The following is a 20000-nucleotide window of genomic DNA, read 5'->3' as shown; positions in this document are numbered from 1 at the left end:
ATCATTTCACTTCGAATAAAACAATAAAACTAAAAAAAAAAAAAAAAAAAAAGAAGAAGAAGAAGAAAATAAACAAAGGAACACGTGTGTAACTTTTTTTTTCACAATACTGTTTGGTAGTATTGAGCTGAAGAGAAAGCTAGTAGTATTTTTCATCCATTTCTCTTTCACACGTGTGCGTTCTGCTCACGTGCGGAGGAAAAAAAAAAAAACAACAACAGTGAAAGAGAGGAAAGAGGAGAAATAATATTAAGTGACCGAAAAAAAAAAAAATTAGAAGCAACCACATCCATCACTGAGCTTTTCACATTAGGGATGAAATGAAGGGACGGGAAATGAAGGGAAGGAGAGATGAGTAATGAAATAAGGGAGAGAGGTCAGAGGGTGCGAGGTCACGACTGTTGGCCGCTCCACTGGCCCTCCATTGGTCGGCGGAGCAGCTCCTCTACGTGCCTTGCTACATCCATGGTGTCGTCTAGATCAAAGTCGCCGTCGCCGTCCAGCATGCTGTCGGTCCTGAGCGAGAGAGCGAGAGAGAGAGAGAGAGAGAGAGAGCGAGAGAGTATGCATTTTAAAAGCTAATACAGTGGATATAAAAAGTCTACACACCCCTGTTAGAATGGCAGGTTTTTGTTTTTTCATGTCAGAACCTTTCCCAACAAAGTATACAAATAAAGTGAAAAACAATCAGCAACTTAAGGAGAAATAAAAAAATTTTTAAAACCAGAGTAACCTCGTTTACTGCGCAAGTGTGCACACCCCTAAACTAATACTTTGTTGAAGCAGGTTTCGATTGTATTACGCCACTCAGTCTTTTTGGGTAAGAGTCTATCGGCGTATCGGCGTGGCGTATCTTGACATGGCAGTTTTCTTGCAAAAACATTCTAGATTGTGAGGGCATCTCCTGTGTAGAGCTTCAGGTCACCCTACAGATTTTTAGGGGGATTCAGGTCTGGGCTCGGGCAAGGTCATTCAAAAACATCGATCTTCTTTTGGTTAAGCCATTCCTTTGTTGATTTGGGTGAATGTTTTTGGTCATAGTTGTGCTGAAAGCTTTTTCATCTTCAGCTTACTAGCAGACACCTGAAGATTTAAACAGTAAAACTGACTGGTATTTGTAGCTACATATGATTCCCTCCACCTTGATAAATGCCACAGTTCTGGCTGAAAAAAAGAAGCCCTAAACCATGATGCCGCCACCACCATGCGTCACCGTGGGTATAGCAGCCCTAAAGCACGATGCCGCCACCACCATGCGTCACCGTGGGTATAGCCGTCCTAAACCATGATGCCGCCACCACCATGCGTCACCGTGGGTATAGCAGCCCTAAAGCACGATGCCGCCACCACCATGCTTCACCGTGGGTATAGCCGTACTAAACCATGATGCCACCACCACCACCATGCTTCACCGTGGGTATAGCAGCCCTAAACCATGATGCCGCCACCACCATGCGTCACCGTGGGTATAGCAGCCCTAAAGCACGATGCCGCCACCACCATGCGTCACCGTGGGTATAGCCGTCCTAAAGCACGATCCCACCACCACCATGCGTCACCGTGGGTATAGCAGCCCTAAAGTACGATCCCACCACCACCACCATGCGTCACCGTGGGTATAGCCGTCCTAAACCATGATGCCGCCACCACCACCATGCTCCACCGTGGGTATAGCAGCCCTAAAGCACGATCCCACCACCACCATGCGTCACCGTGAGTATAGCAGCCCTAAAGTACGATCCCACCACCACCACCATGCGTCACCGTGGGTATAGCCGTCCTAAACCATGATGCCGCCACCACCACCATGCTCCACCGTGGGTATAGCAGCCCTAAAGCACGATCCCACCACCACCATGTGTCACCGTGGGTATAGCAGCCCTAAAGCATGATGCTGCCACCACCATGCTTCTTTTGGTGATGTACTTTTTTTGCACCAAACATACCTTTTGGAATTGGTCTCATCAGCCCATAATGCCTTTTCCTACATGGTTTAGGGTGATCCCACCTCCACCCTGTGTGCAGGCAGTTGTTCACTGTCCTCCCTGTGCTTCGGGGCTTTTCTTCCCGGTACTTCGATTCACTCCTCCAGTACAAAGACATGCGTTGTAGGCTGACTGGCATCTCTAAATTTTCTGTAGTGTGTGAATGGGAGTGTGAGTGTGTGTGCGATTGTGCCCTGCCATGGGTCGGCACCCCATCCAGGGTATCCCCTGCTAAGGTGCCCGGAGTTCCATGGGATAGGTTTCAGGCTCCCCACGACTCTCTGTAAGATAAACGGTAAAGAAAATGGAAGGATGGATGGACGGTTTGGGGTGATTAAGTTGAGCTTGGATGTTTTTGTGAGAACGGGATTTCGTCTAGCCACCCTACCCCATAGCCCAGACATGTAAAGAACATGAGAGGTATGTCAGTACTTGTCAGGTATTCCTGCAGCTCCTGTAATGTTGCAGCAGGTCTCTTGGCAGCCTCCCTGGTAAGTTTTTGTCTTGTCCTGTTCTTGGCAAAGTCACTGTGCTGCTCCATCTTCTCTGTTTGTTGATGATGACCTTTACGATGCTCCACAGTACGTCTGATTTTCCGGAAATGATTTTTTAGCCGTCTCCTGATCGATATCCTTCAATATCCGAGATACCGTACATGGCTTATACGTACCATGGCTTCAGCAGTCGGATGAAACCAAGATGATGTCAAGAAACTCCTACAGAATCAGCTGCTCTTTATCTCGGGTTAATCAGAATAATTTCATCGATGAGAGCTGTATGGTAATTACTTTTGAACTCGAGATCGAAAGTGATTGGTTCATTCTGAACACAGCCACGCCCCCAATTACAAAAGGCTGTGCACACTTATACTACCAGGTTACTCTAAGTTTTTTATTTTTGCTTTTTTATTTTATATATGTCGTCTTTGAGATTGGGAAAAGTTCTGACAGGATTTACCTTGGATTCTTTTCTTTTTTTTTATTTAACATCACAAAAAGCTACCATTTTAACAAGGTTGTGTACGTAGACTTTTTATGTCCACTATACGTCCTAAGCTACAGGGTCACCATCCTCTTTAGTCTACCATCCCAAAGAAAAGTACAGTTCAGTACCCTTTTTTCAGTTAACATTATTCATGCTGAATGTCGGCGTTCATGGTTCGTTAAAGTTATCTACAGGGTGTCTCAAAAGTCTCCACACACAGGGGAAATTAACACTATTTTAACAAAATGTAACTTTATTTACAAAACATCCTCTACATGATTGCCATTTCTTTGTAAACACACACGGAGTCGTCTCTCCTACTCATGATGAACTCGTGCTAATACGTCTGGTGTTATGCATGTAACTGCATGTCCATCGCAACCTTGCCACAGCTTCCCGATCCAGCCGTGAGAATGATTTCAATACGTTCTTCTTTTGTCAAAGGCATTCCTAAAGGCTATCTGAAAAAAAAAAATAATATAAACTAAGTATGAAAAATTTTGGAAGACATTTTGCTAAAAAAAAAAAAAAAAAAAAAAAAAAAAAAAAAAAAAAAAAAAAAGGGTTAATCATCCCCCTATGCATGGAGACTTTTGGGGACACCCTGTAATATGGTTCATATTTAAGAGTGTCGTTATGTGAAGCATGAATTCTTTTCGTAATGTTTCATGTGTTTTCATGTGATGTGTCAAATGGTACAAATGTGACTCCTGAACATTCTCATACACACAACGGCGCTAGCGTGGTTCATGTCGTGGCTCACATTGGTTGGTAGATGGCATAGTTTTGCGGGTGACTGACAGCTGGTGATGCTGCGTGATCCATGTAGGTTGGATTTGCTGCTGGGTCTGGATTAGGTGTCGTAAACCTGAAAACACACACACACACACACATATCAATAGCAACATCCATCAACTCTCCTCTGTGCTTAACATTCACCCTAGCACGCTGGCACTGTCCTTCCTCCATCAGCTAATAAAGCTAACCCTGCTAACTGCTTTCATGTATGCTGCTCAGAATGTCCATCTCCTGCTGAGATTCAACACCACTGGATGTGTTTTTAACATGCTAACACCCGGCTGAAGCACTAGATTGCTAAACGGACTAATGCCGCTAACGTGGCTTAGTGTATTCCGATGGTAACGATATGATTATGGAGTATGAGGTCTCCACGGTAACCGCTAACTTCCCTCTCAGTCGGAGTTGAGAACCAGCGCCTATCTTTGTGCAATCAGCCTATCTGATGGATTAGTACTCAGGACATTAATAAAGGCACGGTGACTTTTACTGAACAATCAGCATTCACAAGTTGCGTTCATAAGAAAGGCCAAAAAAAATAAGAAGGGAAGGAAAGAAAAAAAAAGAAAAGAAAAAAAGTCGCGGATACTCACTCTGGTACCACTTGTTTGATCTGCGGTTTGACGTAGCCGTCCACTGCTTTCGCTGTACAGGTTGAAGATAAAGAAGAAGAGAAAAAGAAGAAGAAAGCAGCTTATTAGGGAGTCTTTGAGTTGAGTCTTTGAGTCATTTGTCATTGAGTTCACTTTGAACTCGGAGAACAATAATGGAAAAGCACGCACTTCACACACACACACACACACCCAGCACAAAGGAACAATTCACCCGCAAACTTTACATGGCCTTCGTCTATAATAACGTCAATAATTCTCTCAGCAGGGAAATGATTTTAACGCTTTTCAAGACCATTAAAACCACTCCGAGACAGTTGGAACAGTCTGAGCACTCGTTTCCCCTTTTACAGCTATATACAAGTGCAACATTTAGAAAGCACTGTAAGTGAAAACTCTGGAAACAGGAAGCCCTCTGAACTGCCTTCAGCACTGCTCTCATTGAATATGGTCTCGGTGTTGACCGAGGGTTTGTTAAAATTGATCAAATTTTTCGCATTCGCAAATTCTGACAAGAAGTCATTCCGTCTCCTGTACGACTCACAAACCAAGCGGACTAGCCGAAGTACTCCTTGGCCTTGAAAGGAATTGATCTTGACTCGATCTCTCTTACATTCAGACTCGATCTAAACTTGGCCGCGACTCCCCTAAGAATACTCGTAGTCATGTAGTGGTATTCAAGTGGTATTCGTAGTCATGGTAGTCAAGACCAGTAGAGGTCTTGACTACAGCCCTACTGAACACATTAGGTCCAAGTTGACATCGATTACATTTCCGGCATTCGGCAGACGCTCTTATCCAGACAGACTTACATTTATCTCATTTATACAACTGAGCAACTGAGGGTTAAGGGCCTGGCTCAAGGGCCCAGCAGTGACCGCTCGGCAGTCCTGGGTCCTGGGATTTCAACTCACGACCTTCCGATCACTAGTCCAACATCTTTATATTTACATCTACAGGCCTTTCTTTTTTGAGTTTCCGAAGTTTACATTAAACCCCTTCAACTCAAGTGATAAGACAAAACATGCAGTTGTGATTTGCACCAGCAACCCCATGACCATGCTTCACGGAGCGCCGAGGGTCCTTGAACACTGTTTTGAGAACCCAGCGCTTCAGTCTTTGGTTAATTACAAAAGCATGGACTTAATCTTACAAACCTGTATGACAGAAATAAAAGTATAGTACGTCCATCCATTTTCCATACCGCGTATCCTCCACGCGATCACGGGAGAGTCTGGAGCCTATTCCAGGAACACCCTGGACGGTGTGCCAACCCATCTCAGGGCACAATCACACACTACGGACAATTTGGAAATGCCAATCAGAATACAATGTGTGTCTTTAGACTCGAGGAGGAAACTGGAGTACCTGGAGGAAACCCCCGAAGCACGGGGAGAACGTGCAAACTCCGCGCACGCAGGGTGGACTACATTTCTCTTTATGTCAGTGTCTCTCAAACACACACACTCTCTCTTTGTATCTCTCTCTCTCTCTCACACACACACAGACAGTTAGATAAGAATAGAATGGCGTACACAGCGGAGGGGTGTAGTACTTGGAGAAGACCTCGTCTTTGGGTCGGTCGGGGTACAGGAACAGCAGGTGGTTCAGGTCACTGATGCGATCAGCCAGAGAGCGAATCGAGAAGTCTTTGGTCGTGTAGGGCATGAGGTTCCACACCATTCTCTCGCCTGCCAAAACACACACACACTTATCAGCACACACAGTGGAAGCTTTTGTGTGCTTTAAAAAAAAAAAAAAAAGAGAAAGAAAGAATACAAAACCTTTGAAACGCAGCTAATTTCTCGTAGCGAGAAAACGGTTCTGTGGCACAATGACTTATTAAGGTTTATGCAATTATGCACACAGTGTGTCACTGTTTAAATAATACAGCTGACATGACTAAAAGGTCTTAATGAATATGAATTATTATTACTGGCTAAGCCTGAACCTTTTCGGGTGCTCACGCGTTCAGCTGGTATTAAGTGGTGTCGAGCTGGTGACTTAAAAACATATCGAGTGTACCGGTGATCCGCCAGAGAATTACCGCAGTACATGTTAGAGTTACAGCGGCTTGACCTGCTCACTTAGGCTACTAGTCGTTTTTTCGTGAACCAGTTTCGCAATCGCCGAGAGTTTTTCGATTGCATAACAACGTCGTCTTTTTGTAACCGTGTCTACTAAAAGACAAAACTATGTCCATGTTTTTAGTGAATTCAAATGAAAGGATAAAGCAGACGGAAACGGCACAGATTCCACAATGGGAATTTAATCATGTCTGAATAATACCGAGGATTCTAATTAAACACAGTCAGAGAACTTAAGAGACATGTTAACTAAGAGATATGTTTGGCTTTCATTTGGTTCCTGTTTCACATTCAGGAATCTTTGTCTACTGGAGGAATGAACGCCAATAATCTTCCACTAGACAGTCCTCGGGTTGTCGTTTTTATGGTGGTGGTGGAGATGTTGGTGTCCAACGCGGCACTCTAAAATCTCCCATGGTATGAGATCTGGTGACTTTGAAAGCCATAGCATAGCAAGGTGATTTTCTCGTGCCCTGCGGATGGGGGCGGAGTCATCCACATCATTAGAAGCGACTACGCTCATCAGGATAGAAGTGTTTCATCATAGGATAAAGGTGGTGAACTTCAGTTGACGTTTGTATTGATTTGTACGCGCTCATCTAAGGACGCGGACGTGTCGGCAAAATAAATAAATGCTCTCGACAGCATAAAAGCCACCGTTATCACCCGTCTGTATAGTTCTAGTCTTCAATAATAACAGCAAGTTTATCAGCTTACTAAGGCTATGAAGGAAAGATTTCTGATAGCTGCTGATTGGTGACGTGATATTCAACAGTCTTCATATGTAAAGCTGACACGTGGTTCAAGGTTCTGCTTGGGTAACGTTAAGAGATCAAATCATCTGCACTGCTAGTGACCTTAAACCTTCAACCGCTCAGGTTCGGCTCAGGTAAGTACACGTTACACGGTGAAACAAGCAGGACCTGCTTTGTTGGGATTCTCTGCCACCCATGCGATGGTGATTCCTCCTATCTCAGAGTCACTGAAGCGCAACAGGAACGTTCCATTAGGTTTGGACATCAGCATGTCCTGAGCCTGCTGCTTATTCACGAAGCCCAAGATCGCCCTGAGACACACACACATGAAAACAGCACTTTATTAATAAAGAAGTGCAGATATTTCCAATGGGTAACAAAGGTAATAAAATTGATTTTCGGGCACGCACACAAAAGTGGTATTTAGTGATATTACACCAACATATTGCTAATTTGGTTTGGTGTGTGAGCAAATTATCTTTGAGTTACTATTTTCTGTAGGTATAGATGAATGTGCCTGAACTTGTGTGAGTGGAATGTTTAACGTTGAGCGTAACAGTCGAAACCTGCTGGGACAGGGGGATTTTCAAACCCGTTTTGGTCCAATAACGGTATTTTCCACAGATGTAAATGTGTTTCATTGACATGCATCATTAATATGCTACACCCTTCAATGTAAATAAGCTTCTAGTCATTCTGTGCCTTAAAAAGATTATTATATCAGGCAACAAACTTTGTAAATGGTTCAAAAAAAGAGGATCTCACTATAGTAGTTGCTTACAGGGATTAGAAACCGGCTCTCTCAGTGAACATAATGACAATGACTCTAAACTGGTCCCGAGTGAACGAGTGAAACTGATCATTAACATTACTTTTCCGTTCTATGCGATTTTAAGAAAGTATAGCCTAAACCTTGACATTTTCCAAATAGGCAAAAATCCCTGTCCAGATCTCATCACTTAATGGACACTACAGGAAGACAGCTGATATACTGGGGGTTCTCGAAGATGGCAGGAGAATCCATGTAGAAAGTATTTTTCCCACGATTTTTTGGAACTAATGAGGCGAGTGTGGAACGCCGGAGCGAGGACGTAACCCATAACCTGCTTGCTTAAATCCACGGTTCTTAAAGTAGGGGGGGGGGGGGGGGGGGGTGTATGTTCAAGAAGTCCCTGTCTGTATTGCTTTTTTTTTTTTTTTTTTTTTTTTGGGTGAAGATTAATATAAACTAGTATGATGGATGTCATGGTCGACTGGTCACTTGAAATGAAAGCCTTTAATCTAAAACTCAGCACAAAAACCGACACGAATAATGTCAACTCTGACCTAACTGCAGTCTGAATCAAATCAGTAAGTGCTGTTAAGTACTGTACATCCGGATGGGAGGAAAGTGCAAGAGTGAAAACTCTAATGGCTCTAACCGGGTGCGGTTTAATTCTCGAATCTGATTGGTCAGAAGGTTTGGCTGGTTTAAATGAATGCACTCGTTCTAATATGTTCTTGTTTCTCTAGTAACGGCTCATATACAGTGACTAGTTCGACGGACGCTCCAATTAATCTAACAAGTAATGGATTTTAAAAAAAAAAAAAAACAAACAAAAAAGCCAAAACATCTTGTTGAATAAAATGATGCGGTGAAGTTTTTTTGGTTTCGCAGTAAAACGACAAGCTGGGTGTTTTGAGAGAAAGAGAGAAAAAAAAACAACTGTTTATCGTCGATATAACAAGTGATAACAGGAACCAACTTGTCTCGTGGATGTTCCATGACATTAAATCCATCTAACCGTTAAAACCAGTCAAATGTGTGACATGTCCAGACTGCGCATTTATGCAAAAAATAATCCACGTTGCGGTGCTGTGATATAACCTGACAAGAAGCGCGGATTATTTTCGTATAACCGGACAGTCTGGACTAGAATAAGGATGCCCTATTGTTCCTAAAATGAAATGTGGTGCTGTGGTCCTTGGAGATTCTTTTATTTTGGAAGGTGTCCCTGGCTGCAAAAGGTTTGAGAAGCCCTGGCGTAAATGCAGTTCATCTTGACTTCATCAGCCAGTAATTGTGTGTTATTGGCAGTGCAAACTGATTCCACGTGGAGCCCAGCCTGGCCAGAACACCAGTGCAGTCCATGAAGGCTAGGTTAGAGAGCAAGTTGCTCAATGAGCTGTTAATGTACACTGACTGTGTGCCATCTCTTGTGTAAGTCCCAAGCCAATCATTTTTGTTGGATAAACAGAATTCTCGGTAACTCGGATTCTCACTAGTCCGAAACTGAGGTAAACGGGGAAAAGCACAAACAGATTCGGTTGCAGTTTTATATTATAATAAATCTTTATACTTCATAGGACATCATTTGTTTATCTACTAACTGTTAAGAAATCTGCATTAACCCTAGTTCACTACCTCACGGAAACCTTCCCAGCCACATACAGGATTGATTTGGAAGGGGTAACGCTGCTGCAGGTGGACGTTACCCCGTCGGATTATATAACCCAGATCTTCCACGTCTTACAAAGCGCACATGTCGGGTCTTACCCATCATTCCAGTGAGGCTTCAAGTGTTTTTTCGTGAGCTCCATGACACCGTCAAACCACTGCCAGAATGTGAAGTTTCTACCTGGAAGGCTTTCCTGGATGCACATATAGGAAATAAAATAGAAACATATAAGAAAAATGTTTATTAATGTTGAAAACCTTGCAATACACGGTTAGCATGAACTTAAATGTAGTTTGCATGTGTCACAGCTGTGTGTGTGTGTGTGTGCGTGTGTGTATTTGGAAAAGAAAGTGAAGTTTGAAGCTTATGAAATACGAGCATGATTACCAGCTAAACGAGGACATGTTCATCCTACTGATGTTCACTTGCTTATAATCAGTAATCTATGTGAAAAGTCATGGAGCATGAGGAAGGACATTACGTTTTCTATCTTGCATTTCTGAGAAGACAGTGTGCAAATCAAGACTCCTGCAGACACACACACACACACACACACACACACGCACACGTTTGTCTCACCATCCTTGTATCCTTGAGGACGTTGTACTAATATAATTAATAATGCAGCTAATTAATGCACCTACACTTAAATCAAACCTTGTGGGGTGGGGTGGGGTGGGGTGGGGGGTGGGGGGTGAAGAAGAAGAAGCAGCAGCAGCAGATTTCCTCATAGGGACCAGCCAAAGATCAAAACATCCCCTCCCCTGAGTTATATATAAAACTGTGAAGTGCATGTCAGGTGTTTTTGTATAAAGGATAAGTGACACAATAGGTTGGAAATATTTCATCATGAACCATGTGATAACACGGTGAAAAGTGCGATATTAAACACATAAAGCAGTTCTTCCGGCAAGCATTTTCTTTTTTTTTTTTTTTTTGGACTTTGACTTCCAAACGTGTCGACGGGAAAAATAAATAAATAAATAAATAAAAGTCTGTCATGAACACTGAACGCTCGGTGTACCGAAGCAGCGTGAGGCCGTTTCAAAGGCGAGCACCGCCTAAGGTCTGCATATCTAAAAACCAGTAGCATCAAGGCTCCCTCACTTGGTAATCATAAACCGCTTTAATGGAAAGCAGACCGCACCTCGGCCCGGGGGAACGTGCTCCGCGTGCTTACTGAGGCGGGAAAAATAGCGACTGTTAATACAGGAAGTTTCAAATGGGTGAGCGTGGTTTAGGATTAAACCGTTTCTGAAATGGCCTTTTAGAAATTGCATTGCCGTTGGGATCACAATCAGGGTTCGACGCATGGAACGGTCAGGTCACTCTTGCCTTTTTGACTGGAGATGATGCAGGTTTTTACACGAGAGCGTAATGTGTTAACCTTTTGCTTTTAATGTGGTCCATGAGCATTGATCGCTTTGATATAAATAAATGCATCAAAACCAATGTGCTATTACAATTACTCCAAAAATACTGAGAATATTTCTGTCATTTGTCATCATCTGTGATTGTGTGCATCACAAGTCCAAATCTTAAAAATAGGAGCCTGATATCATTATAATCACCTTAAATCGAAGTCAGTGTGTTATCGATTACTAACCGTGTAAATCAGGTTAAAGGCACATCTAACTGTAAAAAGAACCCCCATGGACTCTCAGTCCAGATATATTTATGAACATAATCCCACATCTAAATATTAGATTCTTTATTTTGCCTATTTATTAGAGCAATAGAGCTTTTATTTTTTTTCCCCTCCGGAACTATCATCCCACAGAACACATTAGGTCACGGAGTTGTTTTTGAGGCTTGTCTTAAAGCCATTCAATTCAAGTGACCACTTATATGGAATAACAACTATAAAAACTCCATGAATATAATCATTCAAAAATAATAGTGGGTTTCAATTTCCATTGCTGTAACAAAATAATAATAATAATGATAAAACAACCTGGCTATGCTTCATGGACCCTTGGGGGTCCGCGGTTCCCACTCTGAGAATCACTACATTAAATGATCCTGATTAACCAGACAGGTCATTCTTTCTGTTACACTAAATGAATGCAAATATTCCACTAAGGTCATTACTATGTTGCGCAGTGAGACTTAAATTCGATCATGTTTCATTTTGCTTGCTGAATTATATGCAGTGTAGTGAGGTAGTCTCGTACTCTGTTAAACTGGGACCAGGTCATGGTCATGCCCCGGTAATCCTCAGGGCTGGAGCTGGAGCTGCTGAAGGCCTTCTGAGCGAGGAAGACCAGGTTCTCCTCAGACAGGCCTCGGTTCGACTGGACCTCTGCCTTGTACTTCATATTGAGAGCCTCACACAGCTGTGGCCACATCACTTTATCAGGAACGAGGAAAGGGACTCGGCCCTAAATGAAGGAACAAACGATCAGAACGAGGAGCTTTACTAAAACAAAGAGAGGTTTCTTTTAAATCACTTACTAAGATACACAATATGGCCAAAAGTATGAGAGCCTACACAGAGCCCTGACCTCAACCCCACTGAACACCTTTGAGATGAAGACTGACCGCACCCCAGGCCTCCTCACCCGACATCAGTGCCTGACCTCACTAATGCTCTTGTGGCTGATCGGGCAGAAATTCCCACAGCCACACTCCAAAAGCTTTCCCAGAAGATTGGAGGTTATAATAACAGCAACGCGAAATCTAAATCTGGAATGGGATGTTCAACAAGCACACATGGGTGTGATGGGTGTGAAGTGTCCACACACTTTTGGCCATATAGTGTATTTCATAGCAATCTAGTTCTTACACTATATACTCAAAAGTATGTACACACCCTACCATAACACCAATATGTTCTTGTTGGATATCCCACTCCAGATGTAGACTTCCCTTTGCAGCTTTAATAACCTATACTCTTCTGGGATGGCTTCCCACTAGATTTTGTAACATACTATGGGGATTTGCGTTCATTCGGCCATTAGTGAGGTCAGGCACTGATGTTGAGCGAGTACACCTGGCATGCAGTCTGCATTCCAGTTCATCTCAGAGGGGTTCAGTGAGGTTGAGGTCAGAACTCTGGGCAGGACACTCGAGTTCTTCCACTCAAATCTTCATGGAGCTCAATTTGTGTACAGGGGCATTGTCGTGCTGGAACAAGTTTGGGCCTCTCGGTTCCAGTGACGGGAAATATTAAAGCTACAGCATACAGAGACATTCTAGGCAAGTTAGTGCTTCCAGCTTTGTGGCAACAGTTTTCAGAAAGCCAACATATGGGTGTGATGGTCAGGAGCCCACATGCCTTTAGCCATATAGTGTAAGAGGATGGCAAGCTGAAACATAATGGTGATGATGATAATGAGTGTTTATTTATCACATATACATTACAGCACAGTGAAACTCTTTTCTTCGCATACCCCAGCATGTCAGGAAGTTGGGGTCAGAGCGCAGGGTCGGCCATGACACAGCCCCTGGAGCAGTGAGGGTTAAGGGCCTTGCTCACGGGCCCAACAGTGGCAGCGTGGCAGTGCTGGGTCTTTAACACTGCTGGATCCTTGATGGCCAGATTGAACGTTATGCTGTTCCGAGGCATATCAGCGATATTTTGCCTGTACTTTCAGTTTGCCAGAATTACTTTTAACTGTTGTCGGAAGGGATTGCACAAAATTGTAGATTTGCTCAGTTTACATTATTCAAAATGCAAAAAAAAAAAAAAAAAAAAAAAAAAATCGTGCTAATCTTTTATTTAATCAGTTATTCATTTGCTATGCATTTACTAATCTACCTGATCCACAAAAATGCAGAAAGGCTCCTTTAAACAAGCTTTTTAATACCCTTTAAAAGCTGCCTGTCACGGATATCCCGGAAGGGACTCCAGACTACAGTTCCCAGCAGCCACTGCACCACACATCAGCGTTAATTCATGAGCACCTGCACCCGATTCTCATTCACTTAACGAGCACCTGTGTGTCTATAGCCACAGTTTGCACTGCACTGCACTCCTGGTCTTGTGTTGCTGTCCGTTCTGTTTTTGTGTTCATGGTCTTAGTTAATGTTTGATTCTTGCCTTAGCGTTTCGCTTCCTGTTCATAGTTCTTGTTTTGTGTTTAGTTTCTGTAGTCATTAAAACTTGAAATCTACACTTGCATCCGTCTCCGCCTCCAAATCGTGACACTGCCTTTCTGCATGTACTGAAAGTCTCTAATAATATTATAATCAATACTACTACTACTAATAAAAATAATAATTCTTCGTAATAGTAGTATATTAAAATACATAATAAATAACTGCTATAGTTATAGGAAATAAAACTGCTTGAAGAAGTCCAGAAATAAAATGAAAATAAACATTTTTGAACGCAGTAGTATTCAATGAGCTCAATTTAAGCGACGACTTGAATGTCACATTCAAAAGACCACAAATATTAAAAACAACTAATTTAACGCTGTGGATTCAACCAGCTGATCATTAAACTGAAAGATTATTTGATATATTTAGGTCAGACACGTTTTTTTTTAACCAAAATGTGTTGTAAATGTCAATTAATCCAGCTTTTTGTTCTTCGAAATCAATCTACACGAGTTTAGCTTAATCATATCAACTAAACACGCCTGGTCCATGTACACCGTGTACTGTACATAAAAAAATAAATAAAATCTGGATTAGATTATCAGGTTCTAATACAGGTGCTTAAGTAAGTGGTAAATTGATTGTCCTTGAAGATATGCTAAAAACCTAAATCTCTTGAAAGACAAGAAGGAGGTGGCGCCGCTTCCAATCTCCTCGTCCGCAGTGTTTAGACAAACAGATAGATTTATCCGTGCGACTTTGTCTATTGTTCATAAGAAAATGAACGTGACGATCCTTATTACGAAAACCATGAATTAAGCGCCTGTTAATTCTTGGTATGGGGGTTTGTGTTTATTTGTAACCACTTAACGATGACTCACCACGTACAGTCATTTTGACCCAGAACATTTCGGCTATTTTTCTGAGTCAAACATAATAAGGCTTAAGTGCTCTTGTGCTCATAAAGGTAATGATTTCGAGAGTGACTGAGCATGAAGGTATTGACGTTCTTCAGAACTTACCGGTTCAGCAAAAGCGTTGTCCCATAGAACCGTGGCTGTGGCATTGTTATCCTGACTTCCGTGGACAATCACCACGACGGGCAAAGACAGGGTCTGAGGACGAGAGTGCAGACAGAACAAGGAACGTTAAATGCAGCTCAACTACTCACCTCATACTGGGTAATCAGCTGCTCAGGTGAATGGCCAGAATGGCAAAGTGGGTCTGTGCTGGTAACACAATCATATTATTTGGGTAACTGGATGAATGGAAGGGGTGTATATATATATATATATATATATATATATATATATATATATATATATATATATATATATATATATATAAAAGATACTTATAGTACTTACAGTATATATACATACATATACAGTATCTCATAAAAGTGAGTACACCCCTCACATTTTTGTAAATATTTGATTATAACTTTTCACGTGACAACACTGAAGAAATGACACTTTGCTACAATGTAAAGTAGTGAGTGTACAGCTTGTGTAACAGTGTAAATTTGCCGTCCCCTCAAAATAACTCAACACACAGCCATTAATGTCTAAACCGCTGGCAACAAAAGTGAGTACACCACTTTTTTTTTTTTTTAAATGTCCAAATTGGGTCCAAAGTGTCAATATTTTGTGTGGCCACCATTATTTTCCAGCACTGCCTTAACCCTCTTGGGCATGGAGTTCACCAGAGCTTCACAGGTTGCCCCTGGCGTACTTTATTTATTTACTTATTTATTTTTGACATATATAGCAATAATAATAACAATAAGAATAACAATAAGATTCACAAACTGCTATCAAAAACAGTAAAAAAAAAAAAAAAAAAAAAAAAAAAAAACCCACCTTGTTGTACTTTATAAATTGGAATGCTAATAAAATAAAGATTACTTTACACCATGGCTCTTCGACATTAACCGGAAGGAAAGGAAGTGCACATGTCTCAGTGCTCGCAAAATTCACCTGCTCTTATGTGCTCTTAACTTCTTCTCTCTATTCTTGCTTGACTGATTCATGCTATTTGCGTGCAATCCACGCTCATTTTTAATGATCACTCTCACTGAGACTGGTCTACACGCTCGGGTCAGCCACCCTCATTGCTCTGTATTAAAAGCTTTGAAAACCGACAAAGGTGTGCACAGCCGGTTATCATTTTTAAAGTGCAGGATGCTTTATTATAGACTAGTAACGATATCCGCCAAGCACAACGGCACACGGTGTTCCGCCCGCCTCGCGCGCTTCGCCCGGTGCAGCCGAACAGCCATGTTTCTAGAACAAATCATCTACATTAGGTGCGGTACATGTACGATCAATGTAGGATTTCACATTCAATTACGTTCATTTGTGGGAATTATTAGGGTCTTGGTATGATTTGCATGAAATAAATCCATACGATACATTTTTTTCTTTTTAACAGCAGTAAAAAAGTTTTTACCATTATTGAGGGCTGTTACCATGGTAACCTGCTTAACCGTCACTGAGCACTGGCCTAGAGGGAAGGCTAGTTTAGATCTGTGGGAACATCGAATGTGTGTGTGTGTGTGTGTGTGTGTGTGTGTGTGTGTGTGTGTGTGTGTGTGTGTATGGGGGATCCTGTTTATATTAATCACATCATTTGCCTGTTTAAGCTCACCTTGACCTGAAAAACCAGCTCGTTGCCCCCGACACTAAACTGTGACTCGAACAAGATGGTGAACTTCTCCTCGGTTACGGACTCTGCCCCACGGCGGTCTGAACGCTTGATCCTCTTCAAAGACTTAGGAGCAAACAGAGGCAGAGTGAAGGATTGAGTGTTTTAGTAATGAAGTACATCAGACATTTTCTAGTCTTTTTAAATATATGTTTGTATATAAAACACAGATGCAAAAACATGATGAACAGACGGCAAATTCCACTCAGGGTCCTTGTTGGAAATGACAGTTAATAGACTGGGATTGAAGGTGAACCCAGTTTGCTTCACTCACCATGTTCCTGAAGTGTGCAATCAGGGTGCCTGTGGTCTGGTGATACTCCATCACACAGTTATTATTCAGGATCTCTCCACTGCTGTCACTAATGGGCAGAGAGACGGAGAGAGTGTTCAACTTACGGACATTTTTACACTTGGTCTGAAGACTCACGTCAGCACCTACAATAGATTTGGGACTTGTCTTGGTAATCATCACCACAGGGTTTCACACAGACACTATTTTCACACAAATTTCTTCTGAACCATGGATTGATCATGCATGCTGTGAGTCACTTCTGCTGTGACCTACATACAGTTGCCCTCCGATAATGTTGTCTTTATTGTTTAAACTTTTGATCTTTTGCTCAAAAAATACTCTGCTCTCATGGATATCAAACAACTGCAAACACAACACAGGTTCATCAAATAAAAACACCTTTGTTAAATATACACGTGCAATAATTATTGGCACCCCTTTAGTCAGTACTCTGTGCTACCTCCCTTTGGCAAGATAACAGCTCTGAGTCTTCTCCTATAATGCCTGATGAGGTTGGAGAATACATGGCAAGGGATCTGAGACCGTTCCTCCATACAGAATCTCTCCAGATCCTTCAAATGTCGAGGATCACGCTGGTGGACTCTCCTCTTCAGTTCACCCCACAGGTGTTCTATGGGGTTCAGGTCAGGGGACTGGGATGGTCATGGCAGGACCTTGATTTTGTGGTCAGTAAATCATTTTTGTGTTGATTTTGATGTATGTTTTGGATCATTGTCTAATCTTTCTGGCAGAGACAGTCAGGTTTTCATTTAATATCTTTTGGTATTTGATAGAGTCCATGATGCCATGTATCCTAACAAAGTGTCCAGGTCCTCTGGCAGAAAAACAGCCCAAAACATTAAAGAGCCACCACCATATTTAACCGTGGGCATGAGGTACTTGTCCATATGGCTACCTCTCTGTGTGCACCAAAACCACCTCTGGTGTTTATTACCAAAAAGCTCTATTTTGGTTTCATCTGACCACAGAACCCGACCCCATTTGAAGTTCCAGTAGTGTCTCGCAAACTGAAGACGCTCGAGTTTGTTATTGGATGAGAGTAGAGGCTTTTTTCTTGAAACCCTTCCAAACAGCTTGTGGTGATGTAGGTGACTTCAGATTGTAGTTTTGGAGACTTTCTGATCCCAAGACACAACTAACTTCTGAAATTCTCCAGCTGTGATCCTGGGAGATTTTTTGGCCACTCGAACCATCCTCTTCACAGTGCGCTGAGACAATACAGACACACGTCCAATTCCAGGCTGATTCATAACATCTCCAGCTGACTGGAACTTCTTAATTATTGCCCTGATGGTGGAAATGGGCATTTTCAATGCTTGTGCTATTTCCTTATAGCCACTTCCCATTTTGTGAAGCTCAACAACAATTTGCCGCACATCACAGCTATATCCCTTGGTCTTACTGATTGTTATAAATGACTAAAGGAATTTGGCCTATGTGTTACTTCATATTTATAACCCTGTGAAACAGGAAGTAATGGTTGAACAATTTCCTGTTCCTAGTCTTAGTGGAGGGCACTGTGTGTGTGTATATATATATATATGTTTTTTCACCAGCCTGCTCCCCTCTTTCATACGACAGCCAACACAAATCACAGAGCAGCATATCACACTCTGAACTAATCACTACCTGCTCTCTCCAACATACATGAGCTCAGAGATGCACATGATTGACTAGTGCCACTGTGATTGACAGTGGAGAGGAAATATGTCACCCCTCCCACTCAGAGAGCACGGCCAATTTTGCTTCCTGTTGCACCACTTGGGAGCCCCTTGCTTATTTACTGCTGCTCAAATACTGATCAACGGTTTAGATGAGGCCTTTCAGTAAAAGAAAAGTAATTCAACGTTTGCATGCCGAGCCATTGCTTCATATATCTAGAAGACACTCTGTCTCCACTTTGGACCACAACATGTCTTTCTCTGCCATTGTTAAACTTGAAACAGGAAGTTGAACTGATCGTGTTGCTCAACATGGCTCTGTAGGCGCCATTCTACCACATTTCTGGCTACATGGCTCACATTCCTGCGTGGCGTGGTCCACACTCGGGTTCACTTAAAACAAACTTTTTCAAATGGACCAAATAGATTTCACACAGAAACCAAGTGGAATCGGCTCTGCCAAAAAACCCCACAATGCAGAGAAACTGATTAATAATTAATTTCGTAACGGGTAGCTAAATGTTTTGAGGTAATAACAGACAAAAAGGTGATTAAGACGGAGTTTGAGAGAATGAGGCAGCAACCTCAGCAAACATTTAAAGACCGAGGATGTCGATGTCCTTAATCATGAATTGCAGCTATTTGCAACTCAAAGACATTCTCATCAAGTGTCCTTCAGGCTTTCATGAAAGCTCTTTAACTAAACTAAATTAGAGTCTAGAGGATGAGTTGTCTGGCCCAAAAAGGGGACACATAACTACATTTCAGCGGTGCTAACTAAACAAATGAGATCCGGCGTATTGGAGAGACGTCAGACACATTTTTTCGGGAGATCCTGCATTTAGTCTTGAAAAGTCTTCCTGTCCTTTTAACTTATCTACTGAACCTGATTCATTTTAAAACAGCAGCTCTGACGATAGTGCCAGTTCAGTAACGTTGTCAATGTCCGCAAGTTTATAGACCTGACTGTATATTACTAATTCGCATTACCTTTGGTGTGGAAATTTCATTAATAACTGATATTAAGATATACTGTGTGTCTTGGTCAACGAAACAGCCATGGCTAAGTAATGCAAAACATGTTTGTGTGTTTAAGTGTGTGTGTGTGTGCATTATGAGTGTATAAATTAGCACAGTGTCCGTCTCATGAACTGTGTGTATGCGGAACTCACTTCCGGGTGTTTTCGTTTTTGAGCAGCGCCTTGGCCTGTTGCTCGCTGATGATGGTGGCTTTCACCTGAGGAGGGTTCATGTGGACGTTGAGCTTTCCTCCCACTAGCAAACGCACCGTAGCCGCAAACTTTGTCTGAGTCTTCAGCACCTGAGGTGGCTGCTTCTCTATGATGAAGGTGCTGAGGGAAAACACACACACACACACACACACAGAGGATAAACACCTGATAAAACACTGACACACACCCAAACCAGAACACGCATTCTTGAATCGAATGGAGCACGACCTGCCTTAAGGCTAGGCAGTGTGTCAGTAATTTCATGCTAATAAGCTTGAAGCCCATTTAAATCCAGCTACATTATACGCTATAATACTGGCTGTTTTACACAAGGATCATTGGAGATAATTGCCGAAAAGAGTGGAATTATGTGTATGTGGATG

General features: G+C 42.2%; 1 protein-coding gene across 5 annotated transcripts in view; it reads right to left on the bottom strand.

Moving 5' to 3' along the window:
• The window catches only part of stat5a (signal transducer and activator of transcription 5a), a 99987-nt gene that overhangs the window by 1937 nt on the left and 78050 nt on the right, over nt 1-20000 (bottom strand). For 4 of the 5 annotated variants that reach the window (XM_017493166.3, XM_017493158.3, XM_053675884.1 and 1 more), the window contains 11 exons: nt 19558-19737; nt 16683-16770; nt 16352-16474; nt 14725-14817; nt 11833-12039; nt 9757-9851; nt 7389-7531; nt 5914-6069; nt 4361-4412; nt 3733-3837; nt 1-516 (listed from right to left, as the gene is read on the bottom strand). The exon at nt 1-516 is cut by the window's left edge and continues 1937 nt beyond it. In XM_017493166.3, coding sequence (XP_017348655.1) covers nt 393-516; nt 3733-3837; nt 4361-4412; nt 5914-6069; nt 7389-7531; nt 9757-9851; nt 11833-12039; nt 14725-14817; nt 16352-16474; nt 16683-16770; nt 19558-19737 — 1366 coding nt within the window. In that variant the 3' untranslated portion in view covers nt 1-392. Of the gene's footprint in view, nt 517-3351; nt 3431-3732; nt 3838-4360; nt 4413-5913; nt 6070-7388; nt 7532-9756; nt 9852-11832; nt 12040-14724; nt 14818-16351; nt 16475-16682; nt 16771-19557; nt 19738-20000 lie in introns of all 5 variants that reach the window. The other variant, XR_006984187.2, reaches the window with a different exon arrangement.

This window comes from Ictalurus punctatus, chromosome 2, assembly GCF_001660625.3.
Source record: "Ictalurus punctatus breed USDA103 chromosome 2, Coco_2.0, whole genome shotgun sequence".
In the NCBI taxonomy this organism is placed as follows: domain Eukaryota; kingdom Metazoa; phylum Chordata; class Actinopteri; order Siluriformes; family Ictaluridae; genus Ictalurus; species Ictalurus punctatus.
Note: the sequence above shows the minus strand (reverse complement) of the source record. Positions and strands in the feature narration are given on the sequence as shown.